Source organism: Anguilla anguilla, chromosome 2 (assembly GCF_013347855.1).
Source record: "Anguilla anguilla isolate fAngAng1 chromosome 2, fAngAng1.pri, whole genome shotgun sequence".
Classification (NCBI taxonomy): domain Eukaryota; kingdom Metazoa; phylum Chordata; class Actinopteri; order Anguilliformes; family Anguillidae; genus Anguilla; species Anguilla anguilla.
In genome coordinates this window covers 42826627-42842974 of record NC_049202.1, presented here as the reverse complement: position 1 = coordinate 42842974, position 16348 = coordinate 42826627, and the positions used below count along the sequence as shown (strand labels likewise).

The 16348-nt window shown below is 43.8% G+C and overlaps 2 protein-coding genes across 19 annotated transcripts in view; both read right to left on the bottom strand.

Moving 5' to 3' along the window:
* Positions 1-14: 14 nt before the first annotated feature.
* LOC118221607 (probable crossover junction endonuclease EME2) lies at positions 15-3774 on the bottom strand. 3 transcript variants are annotated; one of them, XM_035406829.1, is made up of 9 exons: positions 3596-3766; positions 2656-2889; positions 2408-2529; positions 2032-2124; positions 1816-1940; positions 1652-1727; positions 1442-1557; positions 1158-1347; positions 15-442 (listed from the first exon to the last, which is right to left on the bottom strand). In XM_035406829.1, exons 1-9 carry the CDS (start codon positions 3693-3695, stop codon positions 287-289), a joined length of 1212 nt encoding a protein of 403 aa, XP_035262720.1. In that variant the 5' UTR covers positions 3696-3766; the 3' UTR covers positions 15-286. The 3 variants fall into 3 exon arrangements, 2 of the variants coding, with proteins under 2 accessions (XP_035262720.1, XP_035262719.1); XR_004764153.1 differs by adding an exon at positions 687-788 and having other exon boundaries at positions 308-442; positions 2656-3774; XM_035406828.1 differs by having other exon boundaries at positions 2656-3768.
* A 3517-nt stretch (positions 3775-7291) lies between these two features.
* Positions 7292-16348, bottom strand: part of LOC118221015 (C-Jun-amino-terminal kinase-interacting protein 3-like) — a 33247-nt gene continuing 24190 nt past the window's right edge. For 13 of the 16 annotated variants that reach the window (XM_035405562.1, XM_035405566.1, XM_035405569.1 and 10 more), the window contains 15 exons: positions 16054-16146; positions 15732-15872; positions 15411-15576; positions 14914-15102; positions 14419-14605; positions 14071-14184; positions 13704-13784; positions 13482-13549; positions 12549-12697; positions 12225-12396; positions 11734-11847; positions 10836-10874; positions 9832-9996; positions 9382-9528; positions 7292-9174 (listed from right to left, as the gene is read on the bottom strand). In XM_035405562.1, coding sequence (XP_035261453.1) covers positions 9053-9174; positions 9382-9528; positions 9832-9996; positions 10836-10874; positions 11734-11847; positions 12225-12396; positions 12549-12697; positions 13482-13549; positions 13704-13784; positions 14071-14184; positions 14419-14605; positions 14914-15102; positions 15411-15576; positions 15732-15872; positions 16054-16146 — 1947 coding nt within the window. In that variant the 3' untranslated portion in view covers positions 7292-9052. The remainder of the gene's footprint in view (positions 9175-9381; positions 9529-9831; positions 9997-10835; positions 10875-11733; positions 11848-12224; positions 12397-12548; positions 12698-13481; positions 13550-13703; positions 13785-14070; positions 14185-14418; positions 14606-14913; positions 15103-15410; positions 15577-15731; positions 15873-16053; positions 16147-16348) is intronic. The other 3 variants (XM_035405579.1, XM_035405577.1, XM_035405567.1) reach the window with 1 other exon arrangement.

Genomic DNA, 16348 nt, shown 5'->3' with positions numbered 1-16348 from the left:
ACAAATCAGAAAAATACATTGTACTCATCTTTATTTTTTATCACCTCCATTTGCACTATAAAACCTATGACAATATTTGTATCATTGAAACTAATGTTAAAAGGCATTGTAAATCTAAAATGTCTGTCAAAATGTCAGTGTCTTGATATCCTCTGATACAGTAATGCCACAAACTTGGCATTGATCCTTCTTGATACTTTGCTGACACAAATCTGATAGATAATTTCCTGAAAAAGGTTCAATTATTAGAAACAAGGTTTCCACCACAGTTATAATTCAAATCGCCTTAGTCCAGGACCAGCTCAGGATTTTGTGCTGTGAGAAATTGATACACCCTATTTGAGATCTCTGGTCCGACACGCCTTTCCCTCTCCCCACTTTTTGCCAACAGATCCGCAAGTAGTCCTTTCCTTTCAACTTCAGAGTCCAAGTCTTTGTATGCCTGGATGCAGGTCAGATACACAGTAAACACAAGTCAACGTAGATATCTCATATTATTCTTCCACTACGGTGCCTTCAGAAAGTTTTCACCCCCCACTGATTTCTAGTCATGTTGTCAAAGTCAAATTAAACATAATTTGAGTGTTGTACTACATTTGTTGTGGTTTTGTCCTTTAAGTAATTTCAATGAAAATTAAAGTATTCAGATGTCTTCAAAACTTGAGTATTCACTCTGTATTACCAACCTAAATTGGGTCAGGTGTATTCCATTTTTCTTGACGTCAAACTACATGCATAGTGAGGTCCACCTTTGTTGATTTCGAATCCACCTGTGTTTAACTGCATGACTGCAGAACAAACATCACAGACTTTGTGAGGTCTCACAACCGGAACCACAGTTCTCATTCACAAGTGAATATCTAATGCATCTCTTTTAATATTTGAAAAATAATTCAGTAAATATAAAATGTTTTGCATCATAAATGTGTTGAATTGATTCTGATAGTAAAGAAGAAATATATTTTGGTGCATTAAAACTTCAAGGTGTAACAGAATAAATGTGAAAATGTTAACGAGATGAATACTTTCTGAAGGCACTGCACACCTCTATATGAAACTGCAGCCATAGAACAAAATATGGAACAGCTCTGCATACTGAATATTTTAATTCACCTAAGTGTTCCTACAAGGTTCTGGGAGTTGGAGTAAATGCATACCTGTAGGAGCAGCTGAGGTGAGGGGAACGCTGAAGACACCCCAGCAGCCACTGCAGGGCTCACTCGATTCAGCTGCTGGATTTGCCTGCTCCAAACATGGCTCAGTCCCGTCCCATCCCTCTCAACCCGCACCCCACTGGCCCACGAGCCATCCAAGCAGAAAGGCAGGTTGTCTTGCTCGGTCAGCTGTCTGGAGTGGGAAATAATTGTAAAAATCTTCCTGCGTTGATGAGAACTAAAAAAGGGCAGATTCTTTCATGGCATAGGAGAGATATTTGGCTTACTTGAATGGCCGTTTGGACAAGGCCTTGGTAATGGCACACACATGGTCCGTAAGACCCTGCCAGCTCTCCAGGAAGATGACAGAGGTGTTCCTGTACAGCTGCAGGAACACGAGGGCCTAAGCGAAACAGAAGACCACAAAAACAACTTTTCACCTGCACACTAAAAATATGAGAAAAAAGCACAACTGGTGTATTATGAAAAAAGCTTACTTCCTCAATATCACTACCCTCCTCTCCCATTTGTGGTCTGAGCATCTGGTCCTCATGTCGTCGAGAACACAGAGTCCTGAGGACAGAAATCATGCTAGTTAAGATGGTTAATCAATGCAGTATCATTACTGGGGAAATGGTACTAAAATGTGAAAGCTTGATACCAGCTGTTTGGGTTTGGCCCCATCACTGCCAGGGTGACTACTTTCTCTCCATTTCTGTTAAGGTACTCAGATAGCTGCTTGAATAAGGAGTTCACAGCCACCTCTTCAGTGCCTTTTTGTTCAGCCTGTACCAAGGTTAGAACTCGTATCAGCCACGGATTATGTATTTGCCTCATTACAGCATTACAGATACAAAAAAGTAAATGGGAAGCATACATGCTTGATGGAGACCACCATGTCCAAGAAGTCATTCAGAGTCAAAACCATGAGAACTTGTTCCTCCAGAACTGGGCTTGGCTTGTCTTCACCCTGTATTTTAATAATCATTAAAAATAAGTATCTGGGATCTATGCCTTACAGTATATTATACCTGCTAGGTGATCTGACACTCTTCAGTCTTGACCTTAAAAAAATCCCATTAAGAAAAAACTAACTCCTAAAATTACAAATGGACATTGGATTATTATAAATATTACATTTATATTGTATGCCAAAGCAGCCAGCAAACCAGTGGCTTTAAAAAACCAAGATGAGTAGAAATGCAGGTAAAAACATTTCTGTTGGTGCTAACCATCCAAGCTAGCCAAATTACCTGAGGAAGGTCCCTTGTCCACGTGATGCTGTGGAGAAGCTGCTGCTCTTCAATGGTGGTCTTCCACTCCAGGGAGAACAGAGACCCAAGTAGAATATCTGACCTTTCATCCTGTAGTAAAGCTACAAAACAACATTCCTTTAACATAATTCACTTCACAGAATAACTATCACAGACAGAAGGTGTACATTTCAAGAAACACAAATAGAATATCACTATGTACAGGCCTAGGTGGCTTCCAAACTTACCGGAATCGACGCACACCGTCAAACATTTTAAACAGTTCTCAGGTCGGTAACATTTCAGGCGCTCTGCGTCTTGTTTTCTCCTTTGCTGCTCTTGTCTTTTCTTCTCTTTTTCTTGAGCCTTTTCATTTCTAAGTTTCTCTCTGACCTTTTTCTTCTGCACCAAATTCAATTTATCCGCATCAATCTCTTCTTTGGTTCGCCGTCGTCTTTTCCCCGGACTCGGAGTTGAAGGGGCTACCGTCGAGGGAACAGAGAGGTTTTGTGCTTCAGAACGCCTGGCAGGAGCATCGCATTTTTCCGTCTGAATCCTCTGTGTTATTGGTTCATCAGTTTTAGGGAGATCATAAGTGCTTTTTGACTTGATTTCAGAATCGCTTTCCCCCTCGGATTCAGATATTTCCCATGTTGCTGTCCTCCTTAAAAGTGACATCTTTTCCTTTTCATTCTAGATGTACCGCATTGATCATACCACTTAATTGCTATGATTTAGTAGCCGAACCATAGAGCCGAACATTGCCATCCCACGGCGTAAGGACAGTGCAATGCCACTGCTTTAGCTTGAGAAGCTACGCATTTGAGCCACTATTAAACGGGTTGAATATTCACCATTATAATTAATGTAATAATTAAATTCAGTCATTACAGTTAAGTTCCTGTTCTGAAGCACATAATGAAACTAGTTACGGCTCTGTTTTAAAGTGGAAATGTCTGCTTAAATAAGTCTAGGAGACATCGACCCGCACTGGCTAATCAACATTGACTAGTTCATTTCAATAACAGCATATTTTCTAAATGTTAGCAAGGTAACACATTTGGTTTCGTTATATTATTAAGGTGTTGGGATCTAATGAGCAAGTCCAGAAGCCAGAAACTTGACTGTTCCTTTTTAAACTAAGCGCAACGAGTGATATAATATTTTCCAAAGAAAGGAATTTCATACCATATTTCCATCGGACGGAACGAAGTTGAAACAAAGCTGCTTTTGGCATACGGAAGAAATGTGTGTAGGGAACAGGGCTGCCATGTTCTCGAAAATCCATCTCAAAAGCGAGGATTTTTCATGTTACATTCTATTTATTTTAGTCGTGGTGTGTTTCTAATTATGTTCGCAACTTTTTGTTCTGGCAACCTTCTACTAGTTCATAAAACAGCTTTCGTCCATCGCAAATTGGAAGTCAATGGGCTACTGCTGATACGCGGTTTTGCTTGTATTTTATTAGTGCGCCATATAATCTTTGAAGACCGCGTTTTCACGGTACTTCCCCGTTTTGAGAGTTTATCTGAAATAGTTGCTTAATTAATTGTTTGCGTTCCATTTTTGATTGCTTTATCTTAGGTGGTCCACAGTTGACACGTCAGACTCCGACAAGGCACGCAGTTTCCACTCATTGGATTAGAATCCTTGACCTGAAAACAGCAGATTGTGGAGTGTTCTAATGTATGCCATTGGACCTTGGTTTAAGTGGTGTCAGCCTCAGTGTCCGATTGCTGACCCCGGGATTGTTGCATGTGGCACACAAGAGCAGAAATCATGTAGTGTTGTACCTATTAAGACCGCTCAAATCTAGGTTAAGACATTTCTTAACATATGGGCTATTGTCACATTTGTTGCAAAATAATTTACGTAAAAACCAGATTCATCTTTCTTTTAAAGCTTTATGACTTAACTTAAAACTTAAAAACTGTTATTAGATTTTAATAAAATTGTTCCATTATTATGCAGTATATTGAAATAAGTTCAGACTGGGCTTAATATGCCTGGTGTACCAATGAAGACCATTAGTGTTACAGATTAATTATTATAATTTACCGCATTAATTATTGATAGCAAAAGGTTAAATAAAATGTATTTCAGGCAGGGCATACATTGTTTTTACTGTTTCATTTAATTTGTAAATAACATTGTAAAAATCTTGTGCCTATACAAAGTCCCTTTGAAACTGGCATGGATATACCAAATTAATGACTTGGTGGACGAATTAAACAGCACGAACGAATACATTTTTTCTCCTTAATTCAAATCCAAAAATGGAAATGGGCGTAATCAGTTCACGGACTTAATGTGGTGTTACACAATGAGTACACGTGATTTTACCTTAAATGTGTTTGTTAGATTGTTTGGCAACCCCTCTAGCCTTTTATTTGTAAACCAGTCATACAAGCTGTTTGCAGTGTGTTAATAATCCTTGATAATCAATATGTGGTCAGTCTGGAAGCTCTTGCCTTGTGCTTTAGTCAGGCTTGCTAGAAAATGCCTGAAAGCCACATATCTGACTAAGACAAAATCAACGGTAAGAAAGAACAGAGATTCTGTTGCTGTTAGCTGATGCCTGGCTACTGTTAATGTGCCAGTTTGTTGGACTCTACATTAACTGCTGTAACTGGGGTGGCTATGTGTCTAGAGCAGTTGAAGTAAGGATTGGTTGCTGAACACATTTCAAGAAAAAAACACTGGAGGGAGTGCTGAGCAGAATTCATTTGAGTGTGATTTGCAAGGCTCTGCTCGGCCATGATGCTAACACTTCCCGTGTTTCCCAGTTTAAATGGGCCTTGACATTACTTTAATTCTTTCGCTACCTGTTGCAGTTGTATATCCTAATGGATTGAGGGGCCACCCAGTTATCAGTTTTGGTCTCATGTTTTAAACCATACCTGCTAATCCATTAGCTGTTGATTGTGTGGCCTTCTTAAATCACTGAATTATAGGCTATTATGTAAACTAAAGTATACCAGAAAAAAACAGTTTTCCTGTGAGATTAATCAGATGAGAGTCATTGTCCATGCCAGGGCAGAATCTTTGTGAGAAGCCATTTTACATCAAGCAGCGACCTGGTGTTTGATCTTTTCGTGCTCTGACGACACGCCACGTTCTATGTCTACTTGTTGTATGCTGTCAAAAACTTCAAAATACAAGTATAAAATACAATATAAGTACAAGTACAAATATTTTTAATGTCTTGATTTCTCAAAGTTAATACGCCGTGTCTCACAGTTTTATGATTTGAGTCCTTGGATGCCATCTGGTGGTTGCCTTGTTATTATAGTGTTTGTGTTAATTTGACAGATGACCAGCATTCGCTGTGTGTTAAGTTCTTCACTGATCCAAATGTAGTTTTTGTTCTTTATTGTTGTATACAGGTTCACATTATATGTATTTCTAGCAAAATTCAAGTGAAGTTTCCAGTGCAATGGTACAGTAATATCCTAAAATAAAATTAACTACACCTATTGTTGGTTTTGTTTGAAATAGAGATATTTAAGTAACATATCAGACTGCTCTCATTGTACCACTAGATGTCACTAACCTCCATAAACTTATAACAATGTTTAACAAGTGCATATTCGAAATAAATATATTAAATAAGTATATCTTGTAAAAATGATAAATGATAAAATTGAAGGCTTAACTGGAACTTCAGTCTAGAAAATGGGATGTGGGTCGAACAATGTCCATTAGGGCTGTAAAATAGTGACAGTTTGAATCTATTTTGCACATTCGGCTGCACACATTTACATCTCTGTGTGGCTGGTTATTAAAACAGGCTTGTGCCCACTGCATGAATTCAAAATTACAACCTGAAGACAATGGGGAACAAACAGAGAACAGTACCCCTACAGCAATGCCTGACTTTGTCAGTGTAAACATACCCCCTAGAGACAAATGACTGTTCAGATATTCCACAGAGACTTTACTTGGTTTTAATGCTTGTAGTAAATCAGAAATGCCAAGCTGTTACCGCAATGGTATAAATGTGCTTTACTGTCGATAAATTTCAGACTGTCGAGCCAGAGTGAACTTAATTTCACGCAGCGTGACCTGGAAGGAACAGAGTGCTTCAGGGTGACATATGTGAATTATGTGTTTTAATGGAGGCAATGGTTGAGTGCATTTTACTGCAGAGCTGGTAGAAGGCAGACGAAGAAACACTGGCCGTATGGGACTGCATGTGAGCCTGGGCTGCAGCTGTAAGCACAAAGTCTGAGGAGCGGTTTGTCTGACCCTGAGTGATGTGGCACTGGCCCCTTAGTGTAAATCTGCGTACAGAAATCTCACTGCCTCCATTCTGCATTCAGTACAGCAGGCATATTCATGCCTGCTAACCACTTGCGTACATACAGCTCACAGACATGAAGGTATCTTACACTGAGTGTGATTGACAAAGAGCAGTCAAAGGGAGCAAAAGGGTCATAATTATGAACTCTGATGCAATGCAGTCTGATGTCTTTCAAACAGCTTGCCTCAGTTATGTGAAGTCCAGTGGTATTTTGTTCCTATACAGAAATAGATCAGGTTACTACATGCATCTTTTAAAGCCTTACTAATGTTCTACTGAATATGGTATGGAATATGAATATGGTTTATGTTCACCTTATTGCCAAATTAAAGATTATTTTCAACTTTTGCCATTTTGTTTCTTTGCAAATGGTTAAAATACTTTTTTTGACCATGACTCCTCACAATCAACATAATGAATCTACAATTTTGTTTCATTAAAAATTTTGTTAAATTTTCCTTGTTTGGAATATGCTTTGTAGAGCATATAAAGTCATTTCAGAACATATTTTTTGTGTTCAAGAAAAAATAATCTTATAATGTCCAGAAGGAATCACACATAAGAACACAAAAACACAGGGGTTCATTGCACAAACAGGTTTAATACATTACCGATAAGAGATGTTTCATGAGTTAAGTACATAGCAAGGAGGGTAAAGAGGGGAGGAAGGGGTATCCTTACTGCCTCACTTTACAGGAAACTCAGATGAGTGAGGCATCAGGCCACACGGTTCTGCTTTACATACAGGGAGGTTTACATATGAAACACCATGGAATCTTACTGGGGAGTTCATGAGCCAATCGGCTCACAGCTTACTGATGGTCACAGAGGAGCAACAGGACACTGACCAATCATTAAGTGGGTTAGGGGCAAACGCAAGGCATTGATGGAGCTCAGTTTATGCAATCCTGGGTCTGGAGAACTGGTTTATTGTGTACAGTGTTGATCCATTGCATTGATTTTGACATTCATGTAAACATCAAGGATATGCACGTAAATGTATTATATCTGTTTCACCAGTTTGTCAGATTTATGGTTTCATTGATGCTGCTTGGCAATTTGCAGTTTTATCAAAATCTTCCTTGGTTTACCAGTGTTCACAAGAACCTATGCCACTTTTTTTTCTCCCTGTAGTCTTTTCTGAGGCACACTTCACAAGACAGGTAGTGTCAAGAGGGGAATCCCTTAAAAGCAGGTGTTTTGGTCCCCAAAAGGTCTGTCATTTAAAAACAACACATCCCTTTCATGCTTTTTTTTCCCAGCAGTCTTTTTGTCAAAAATTCAGTGCAATTTGTTGTACTATTTGTCTACAAACTGACCATTTTCATATGTTTCCGTTTTATTTAAATATGTATATGTATATAAATATATATTTATGTACACAATAAATCCTGCTTTCGGTTCAAATATACAAACACTTTGGCTTCCTGAAAAAGCATCTATATTCCATACTGTAAATGCTGGTCTGTGGGTTTTTCAGTGCAGCATAAATAGTCATGTTAAGTTAAAGGTACTGTAATCATGCAATTATGGGTAATTTAAATTAACCAGCCTTTGGCTGCAGAGATCACTGTAGCTATAATGTGTATGATCAATGGGTTTATGATGTAATGTCAAGTCCAAGTCCTCTGAATCCCTGTATGTACCCTCCCTGCACTGTCCCAGCATGCATCACTTCTGCTTCTTTGTGACTCGTTGCATCAGTTATCATTCAAATTGGAATGCTTTCCATACACACAACTTTCTGAATTTAAGCTCACACATTTCTCTGTGTATGAGAAACCAACTGAAAAGCTTTGTGAGCTCCCTTAACAACATAACCCTTAACCCTGTTTCAACTTGCTTTGATCCTAATTTTCTTCCTCCCATGTGACTACAGAGTCCTTTCCTTGTAAATTCCCACTTCCCATCTGTCTAATGTAACCTCTACATTTTCCCTCCAAAACACAAGTACCTTGTCTGTTTCCCCGTTTTAAATGTCACTTCCAGATAAGCCACACATTAACCCTGTGTCCGTAGCTTGCATATGAGGAAGGGGGTCGTTCTGGAAGCCACCAGTGTGGTGACTCCGCCCCCGTGTGGCCATCAGTGAGCTGTGAGCAGAATGCAGGAGGGGGGAGGGGCTTAATGGAAGGGCTCTACATAAGTCATAAACGGGGCTGGAGAGAAAGGTTGGTGGGCGGGACAGGTAGTGGGTTTAAAGAGTTAGAGTCAACTGGAGCTGATTTCCTTTCGGTTGGTAAGGTGCAGGAAGGTCTGGCCAGAGGTTCTGGATGGGGGGTTGGGGGTGTGCCAGGGATGGTGGGGGTAGTCACAGGGGAGGCTGCAGGAAAACTTTGGTGTCACTCCGGGACGTAGGACACCTGCCACACGATGATGTGGCTTCTCTCTGCCTTAGACAGCGCTGGCTTCATCTGCGGAGCCTCGCCTGCGTTCTCCTCCGTCTCATCATCCTCTCCATCCCCTGAGTGAGAGAGAGATAGAGAGGGGGAAAAACAGAGAGAGGAGAGAGAGAGAGGAGCAAAACAGCAAGTGTGAAACAAAGAGCAAGTTTTGTTTCTGAACTAAAAATAACACAGGTGTTACTCTGAATAAGAGTACACTTCGGTGAAGGTACAGTTCTTATATTTATGAATTCCCAGCATGTGTTCGACGTGCGCTCTGCGCTCACCAATGCGAAAGTCGATGTAGCCCTCCCCCCCACTGAGCACCAGAACGTTCTGTACACTCTGCGCCTCAGACTCAGGAGGCGCTGTTGAGCCGGGGTTCTCCGTGGGGCTGTCCAGCACACTGCCATTCAGGGTGGCCAACACATTGCCTGCGAGGAACACAGCCAGGGTCAGCGAGGCCACACACTGGGCTTCACAAGCACGGTAGCAACATGCTAACATAGCGTAAAGCCTCGATAAGACTCAGCCTCTGTCTCAAATATCCTGTCTCTGGAGGCCAGATGTTGATCGTGTTGTTTTCTCAGCACAGGCTACAGAGATTTGATCCTTTTTAATACAAACCACATGCCGGGACACTGGGAAGAAACAGGGAGGTTCTGCAGGGAGAAACTGTGTGGCTTTCTGCTTTGCCATTGGCTGAGCAGTGATGGACAGAAGCGGACGGGGCCAACCTGGCACAGACACGAAGAACTTGACGGCGTCGCGGTGGCCGTGGAAGCAGAGCTGCGCCTGAGCCATGGAGCAGTACGGGATGAAGCTGCCGCTGGCCTTCTCCGCGCTGTCGTCAGCGTACACGTGGATCACCCCGCCCGACGACGTCGGGGACACTTTGTTGGCTGGAGACGGAGAAGAGAAACGCGGTGAGCGACGGAGGAGGATCCGCAGGCGGGGCAGCTCCGTACCCGAGCCGCCTGGTTCATAATGAGGAAGACCCAACACAGTGCACAACTGTGCGGAACTGTGCTGCTCATTTCCACGCAGCACGCAGCCAACTGTGTGATGATGGTCTCTAAATGGGTATGAGCAAATGACGAAGGAGGAACAGAAATAAAGGTGATTGGAATTGAACAGAAGAATAATTAAAAGCGCACAACTTTAAAAAATGGTATCTCCAGAGCTGAAGTTACAGCAACGCACTGCTGGTGGACAGAGCTGGAATAAGGTCCTTAGTCAGAGCTATACACGCTGCATGCAGATGAAGGGCGATATCCAAATACCACATCTACTGCACGACTGTGATGAATCTAATGAACCAAGCTGGCAACAAAAAGCAACACATGAAACAAGCAGAAATACTAGTTAATGAGACAGCTTTCCCTTCCACACTGCAAGTAACAAGGTCAGGTTATATACATTTAACCTGTTAACTTGTTCTTTTGGAGAATAGACATCGCATCCTAATAAGTGTCATTGCAGATGTTGGGGGCCATGTTGTTGATGGCCTGGCATCCAGCGGCCTTGTTGCTCAAAAAAGGTGGTAACTGAGGCTTCCAGGAGAGGGTGACATGTCGCTGTAACCCCCATCTTCCATGATCACTGTGGGAGTTTCACACGGTAAATTTTTGGTAAATGATCAGGATGGAAGGGAATCGCTGGCAACCTGATGATGATGATGATGATGAAATCATGAGAAAGACGTCAGTGAGAGAAGAAGGGAGGGAGAGCTCCAACTTACCCCTCAAACCCAGGAGCTGTCCCCGGTGGAGGACTACAGCTACAGGAGAGGGGGGCGGGAGCAAGAGGGGGTAGCGGAGGGATGGAGACACAGGAAGTTCAATAAAAGAGAAACATTTGGGAAGAGCATACAGGGACATGACTGAGAAGCCATTTCGAAAAAAGGCAAATTGAGGGAGTTGGGAGAGACTGACAACAGCAGAAGAAGAAATATCAAAGAGTATAAGTATGAGAAGTAGAATTATTTGTGTGTGTGTGTGTGTGAGAGAGAGAGAGAGAGAGAGAGAGACCAAGAAAACATGCATGGAACAGACAATATAAGATAAAAACAGTCAAAAAGAGGAAAGAACATTGTATGTCATAAGGGAGAATTCAGATATAAACCACTGAGCAGCGTAGTTTATCTGCAAATACAGGCAGCAAGTGTGGTTTACTTTTTGAGGAGGATTTTTCATCTTGTTTTATTCTCCCATTTCCTGGATGTAGTTGACAATAGCACTATAGCACTATCCATACTCAGAGTTGCCAATTTAGGTCAGCTGGTTGGAGTGGGATTTGTTCCATTCACTGACAGGGGTAGGGGGCCTCCTTGGTAAAAAAGCTCCTTGGCTCCCTTTTGTTTAATCAGGGAGTGCTTTGCTTTTGGTTGCGCTTTTTTTATTTGGCGTGAAATGTCTTTGTGGAAGTGTAAGTGTGAGATGGAGCCTGAAAGTGTGTGTCTCACACCAAAAGCATCAGAGCTGGCAACCCAGCACACTCACAATATTATTAGCAAAGAACTACTGGTTGACACAGGCAGGGGAACCAGTTTGTGCTGCTCGTGTAGTGTGTGTGTGCGGTGCTCGACTGGTTGTGCCTGACAGGCTGCAGGATCGGGATGTGCGGTAGCCATTACTCACTCTCTGTGAGCGGTATGGAGATGACCACTCCGTTCCCCGTCCCCACCCACAGGCGGTTCCCCGCGATCAGGAGCGCTGTGATTCGCACAAAGGAGAAGCCTAGCTTTCCCGTTCCTGCCCAGAGAAAACAGTAGGCATGAAAAAAAACAGGCACTTTGGACGCCTCATTAGCACTGCTGTGCCACCTCTTCCAATGACAGAGGTCTTTTCACCGTGAAGGTCCACAGGTCCACACAAGGTCTAGGGGTTACAGGAAAAAAAAATGCCAGGGGGAATGGTGACACAGTAAACCAAATAAATGAAATATTTATTGTTTTATTAAGTATAATATTTACATAATTACATTTAGACTGGTGTAAAGATATATTTAAACATATATATTACATAAACTGAAAAAAGCACCTCTTAAATTCCCCTGTTCAGTTGGCTGTGTAGGTACGTATATAATAACTATGCTGCATCTCGCAGGTGCGCAGAACAGGCAGACTCACCGAGCATCTTGCTGACGTATGGCTCGATGTCCACGTCCTGCAGGTGCTGGTGGGTGAGCGCGTGGAAGAGCCGCAGCGTGGAGTCCAGCCGAATGGACACCCACACACCGTCCCCGATCCACGCCAGCTGCCGCACCTGGCTCTCCCTGCGCGGGTGTGCGTCGAACGATTTCTGGCGAGGCAGCAGGGAGACGGACGCGTTCGGCATTAAAACGGCTGTGACAGACACCGGTTACATCCAGAGGAGAACCTGACAGAGGTAAGTAGGGGTATTGAGCCATTTCAGCTGGTGGCTCAGGCCTAATGGTGAGGAAAGTGACCCACCTCTATCTGCATGGTCTTGGGCTGGATGACGTGCACCTTGTTCTTGTAGCCACACCACACCTTGTCGTGCACCACCGCCATGCAGCGGATAGAGTGGTGGGGGCGCCCAAGGTCCATCAGGTGGTAATTACTCAGGTCCCACTGCCCATCTGCACACACAAGCACACATGAGCACACGCACTAAATATAGTAATGTGTTAATTTATATCTTAATGCAATTTTTAATCTAAATTATCCTCCAAGACCATACTGTTCTTATAAACAGTTACATGGCCTGGTAATGCTGTGGACCCTACTCTAGGCTAGCTAACAAAATTAAACACTGCCCACCTCACTGCCATTTTAAAGGGTTTGAATGAGCACAAGGGAAAGAATAGCCACAAAACATGGCTGGTCATTTTATAAGAAAGCAGAGTGATTCTAAGAGGTAGGGGTTCAACTTAAAAAAATAACAACAACAAAAAAGAATTTTAGTTTATACATGTCAGTACACGCAGAAGCCTTCTGCTTTGGAACATTCCAGAACAGGATCATCCTGTTAAGGCACAGTTTCAGTGAGTGGGTGAACCCCACAGTCTGGTATCAAATACAGATCGTGGCAAGGTGATGCACACTTGGCCAGGGATGGGAGGGTTTCAGTCCGCTAGAATAACAGTGTCTCACTGTCTTCCTCTGGTTCATGTCTGTGTGAGCACAACCTGCAAACTGTATTGTGAAGCAGTGACTCACATCACCTGCTTCGGAGGACAGCACATGCTTGTCTGCGTTCAAGCAAACTGACCACAGAGGCTGTGGTGAGCGCTGCAGTGTTATTGGGCGATCCAAATTGGGGAGAAAGGGGCAAAGCACACTTGAAACAAGATCAGCTGTGACAAGTCTACACTGTAATGTGAACCATGAAATAATCTGGCTTCATTTGTGTCTATACAGTACCTTCAGATCTGTGGAAGATGGCGAGCGTCCCATCCGCCAGAGCCACCAACACTCTTCCCTTCACATGCCTGCAACAGAGCAACAGACTCCACTGTGAAAGAACTGTGCTGAAACACTGCGTCGTGAACAGTGACTGGATATTTCTACACATTCTGTGACATAAAACAACTGGTGTTTTGTAAAGGCGATATTCTGCCGAATTCTGCGGAAAGTCATACATACACAAGGCTGAGTACAGAGTCTTTGAGCTTGATGGAGTGCAGACACTTCTTCCAGTTGGAAACAGCCGAGTGCACATACAGCCTGAGAGGGAAGAGGAGCAGTGGTCAGTGGGCACATCAATCAGACAGCAATATTTGTGTGCCATTACACCAACATTAGCATTTTCTGTTCTAAAAAATGAGTGTAGCTATTACTACAATAGAGGGTCACTCAAATATGACACCCACACATTGTTGAATACGTGAGAATTCTTGTTCAGAGACTACGTAGATGTGATTTGTGAGGCTGTATGGCAGTCAGTAATGAGTTTGATCACATGATGTCTAATCGAGCCTGGTGTGTGGTTGAAGACCAGAGGAACGCGCACCAGCCATTTTGGGCTCCCAGCCACATGGTTGGGGCAGCGCTGGTGCCGGCTCGGGAGTCTTCATCTCCTTCCTCCTGGGCTGTCGAGTTAGCCTCCTTAGTCTGTCCAGCATGCCTGTAGGTGGGGGGGGCGGGGGTTGGGGATGTGGGAGGTGAGAGATGGACAGAGAGATTCTCAGAAGGGAAAACCAAGACAGAATAGGGGGCTTCATTCCGTCCTTCAACCATTTCTTTCAAAGCCACTGATAGCCCTGGGAGTTTAATACCCCAGGGTTTTTGTTTCTTGGTCTAACCTAGTTGCATGGTGGAGGTTTTAAACGGAGGGGGTGCTGCCTGCCTGAACACGCACCTGCTCCGGGAGGGGTCTGCGGCACGGGGCTGCGGGTCTGTGAACACGTGTTCAGTGAAGGGGCGGGGCGGACCCGACGCCTCCTCTGCCTCGCCGGCGGTGGGGTCGGGCACCTCCGTGGCCTCCGTGGCCTCCTCAGCAGACTGAGTCGGGTTCAACTTCCCATTCAGCAGGGGAGCCGCGTGGCCTGGAACGAACGCCAAAACTCAGAGCCACGTAATACACACGCAAACACAGTCATGTGGAAAAACACACTCTGCACTTATTGAGCCATGTAATACACACGCAAACACTGGCTGTGTCTTTCCACATGCACGTCTAACTCATAAAGGCATGTAATACGCACTCAAAATCTGCCATGTATGAACAAATCACACAAACTCAGATGTTTGAAACTTGTGCATTGTCACAACCCTAATGAATTGCACAAGTAAAACCAAAACCAAATAAATTGTGACATATAACATATTTGCAGCATGACGAGGCAGTGCATACCTTGGCCCCTGTCCACCACGGGGGTGTCGGTGCGGGAGGAGCAGTTGCTACGGACGACGCTGCAGTTAGTGGCGCAGCCCACCAGCGTGATGCCAGCCAGCATGCCCTCCATGCCCACCGCTTCCTCTGAGCCCCCCTCACCCTGCTCTGGGAATATCTCCCCCGCAGGGTAGTCATTCTCGCTGGCCGCTGAGAGAGACAGAGAGAGGGAGATCAGTTTAGAGCTACAGAAAGAATATTCAAACTCTCAGAACTCCTGACCATATAGAAACTTGACTGTCATCATCCAATGAAAGAGACTGAAAGAGATTAAAATACATGTGCAGTGTACGACATGAGGATCATACATCGTAGCTGATAAGAGGAGACATGCTTTTTGGATGGACATGCCTTTACAATGATACTACATGAACCGTCCTGATAACTCATTCAAGACTGCGGTGAAAAACCCACAAGCAGCATTAACGTGGATGTAATGAATAGGTGAGGGAGCTAACCTGGCACACTGGAGATGCAAAGCACATGAGCGTTGCAGACGTTGAACTGGTCCACCAGAGAGCCCGGCTGGTTGGCATCGATGACGACCACGTTGCTGGCGGAGTGGGTGCTGGTGAGGATCCACACTCGGCTGCCCATGGAGTCCATCTCGTGAAGCTCCTTCGTCTAGAGGGGCAGAGCATGGCGGGGGCTTTTCACACTCAGAAGAGAGATATGGACATTCACTGACCTCGATTAAGAGGAGGGAAGCGTATGGGTTTCAGAACTGATGTTCACTGACTTTCACCTGAACGGTTGTTGAAAATGTGTATCAGCTGTACCTTTTTCTTCTCAGGAGAGCTGTGATTGCTCTTGGTCTCCTCTCCACTGCCCTCTGCTGTCAGGGGGTCGCTACTGCTGGACCGCACTTCCGGTGAGGCCACCTTCCACCCGTTCAGGTCCACCCCAGCTGCACACCACAACTTCCGACGAAAACACGGAGCGTCACACTCTAATAGTCATAACAGTGAAATTCCAGCAGCTGACACCCAGTCAACCATAAATGGTTGGGACACATCACTGGGTAAACCAAAACTACTTTTTGCCTAATTTAGATTGGACCTTCCTTGCAATGTAGATAGCCTTGCCATGCTATTGCTATACCTTCCTGTTAGGTTCCTTCTCCACCAGGGGGCGACAGTATACAGGAACAGGGACGTTCTTCATGCGGTTATCCTCCTTCTCATTGGGGCTGAGCTAATGGGAGAGGACAATGTTGCAACAGTCACATGGGCAGAGACACTTCATCGTAGGATGCACTCAGAGCTGTAGAGAATCTGAGCTTTACTTGTTCAGAAGGATGAACAAATAAAGCTCAGAATTCTTTTCATGCAACATCATCCCACGGAGCCAGGCTACTGAACTTCCTGGTCATGGAAGGCTACAGCATTTGAAAGTT

Bases quoted from the DNA above. Each gene is read 5' to 3' on its own strand.
- LOC118221607 (XM_035406828.1), bottom strand. From the start codon at position 3,085: ATGTCACTTTTAAGGAGGACAGCAACATGGGAAATATCTGAATCCGAG. The intron at 1,941-2,031 runs GTATGCTTCCCA...ACCTTGGTACAG, and splicing joins TGGTGGTCTCCATCAAGCAT to GCTGAACAAAAAGGCACTGA. The intron at 1,558-1,651 runs GTAAGCTTTTTT...TGTTTCGCTTAG, and splicing joins AGGGTAGTGATATTGAGGAA to GCCCTCGTGTTCCTGCAGCT.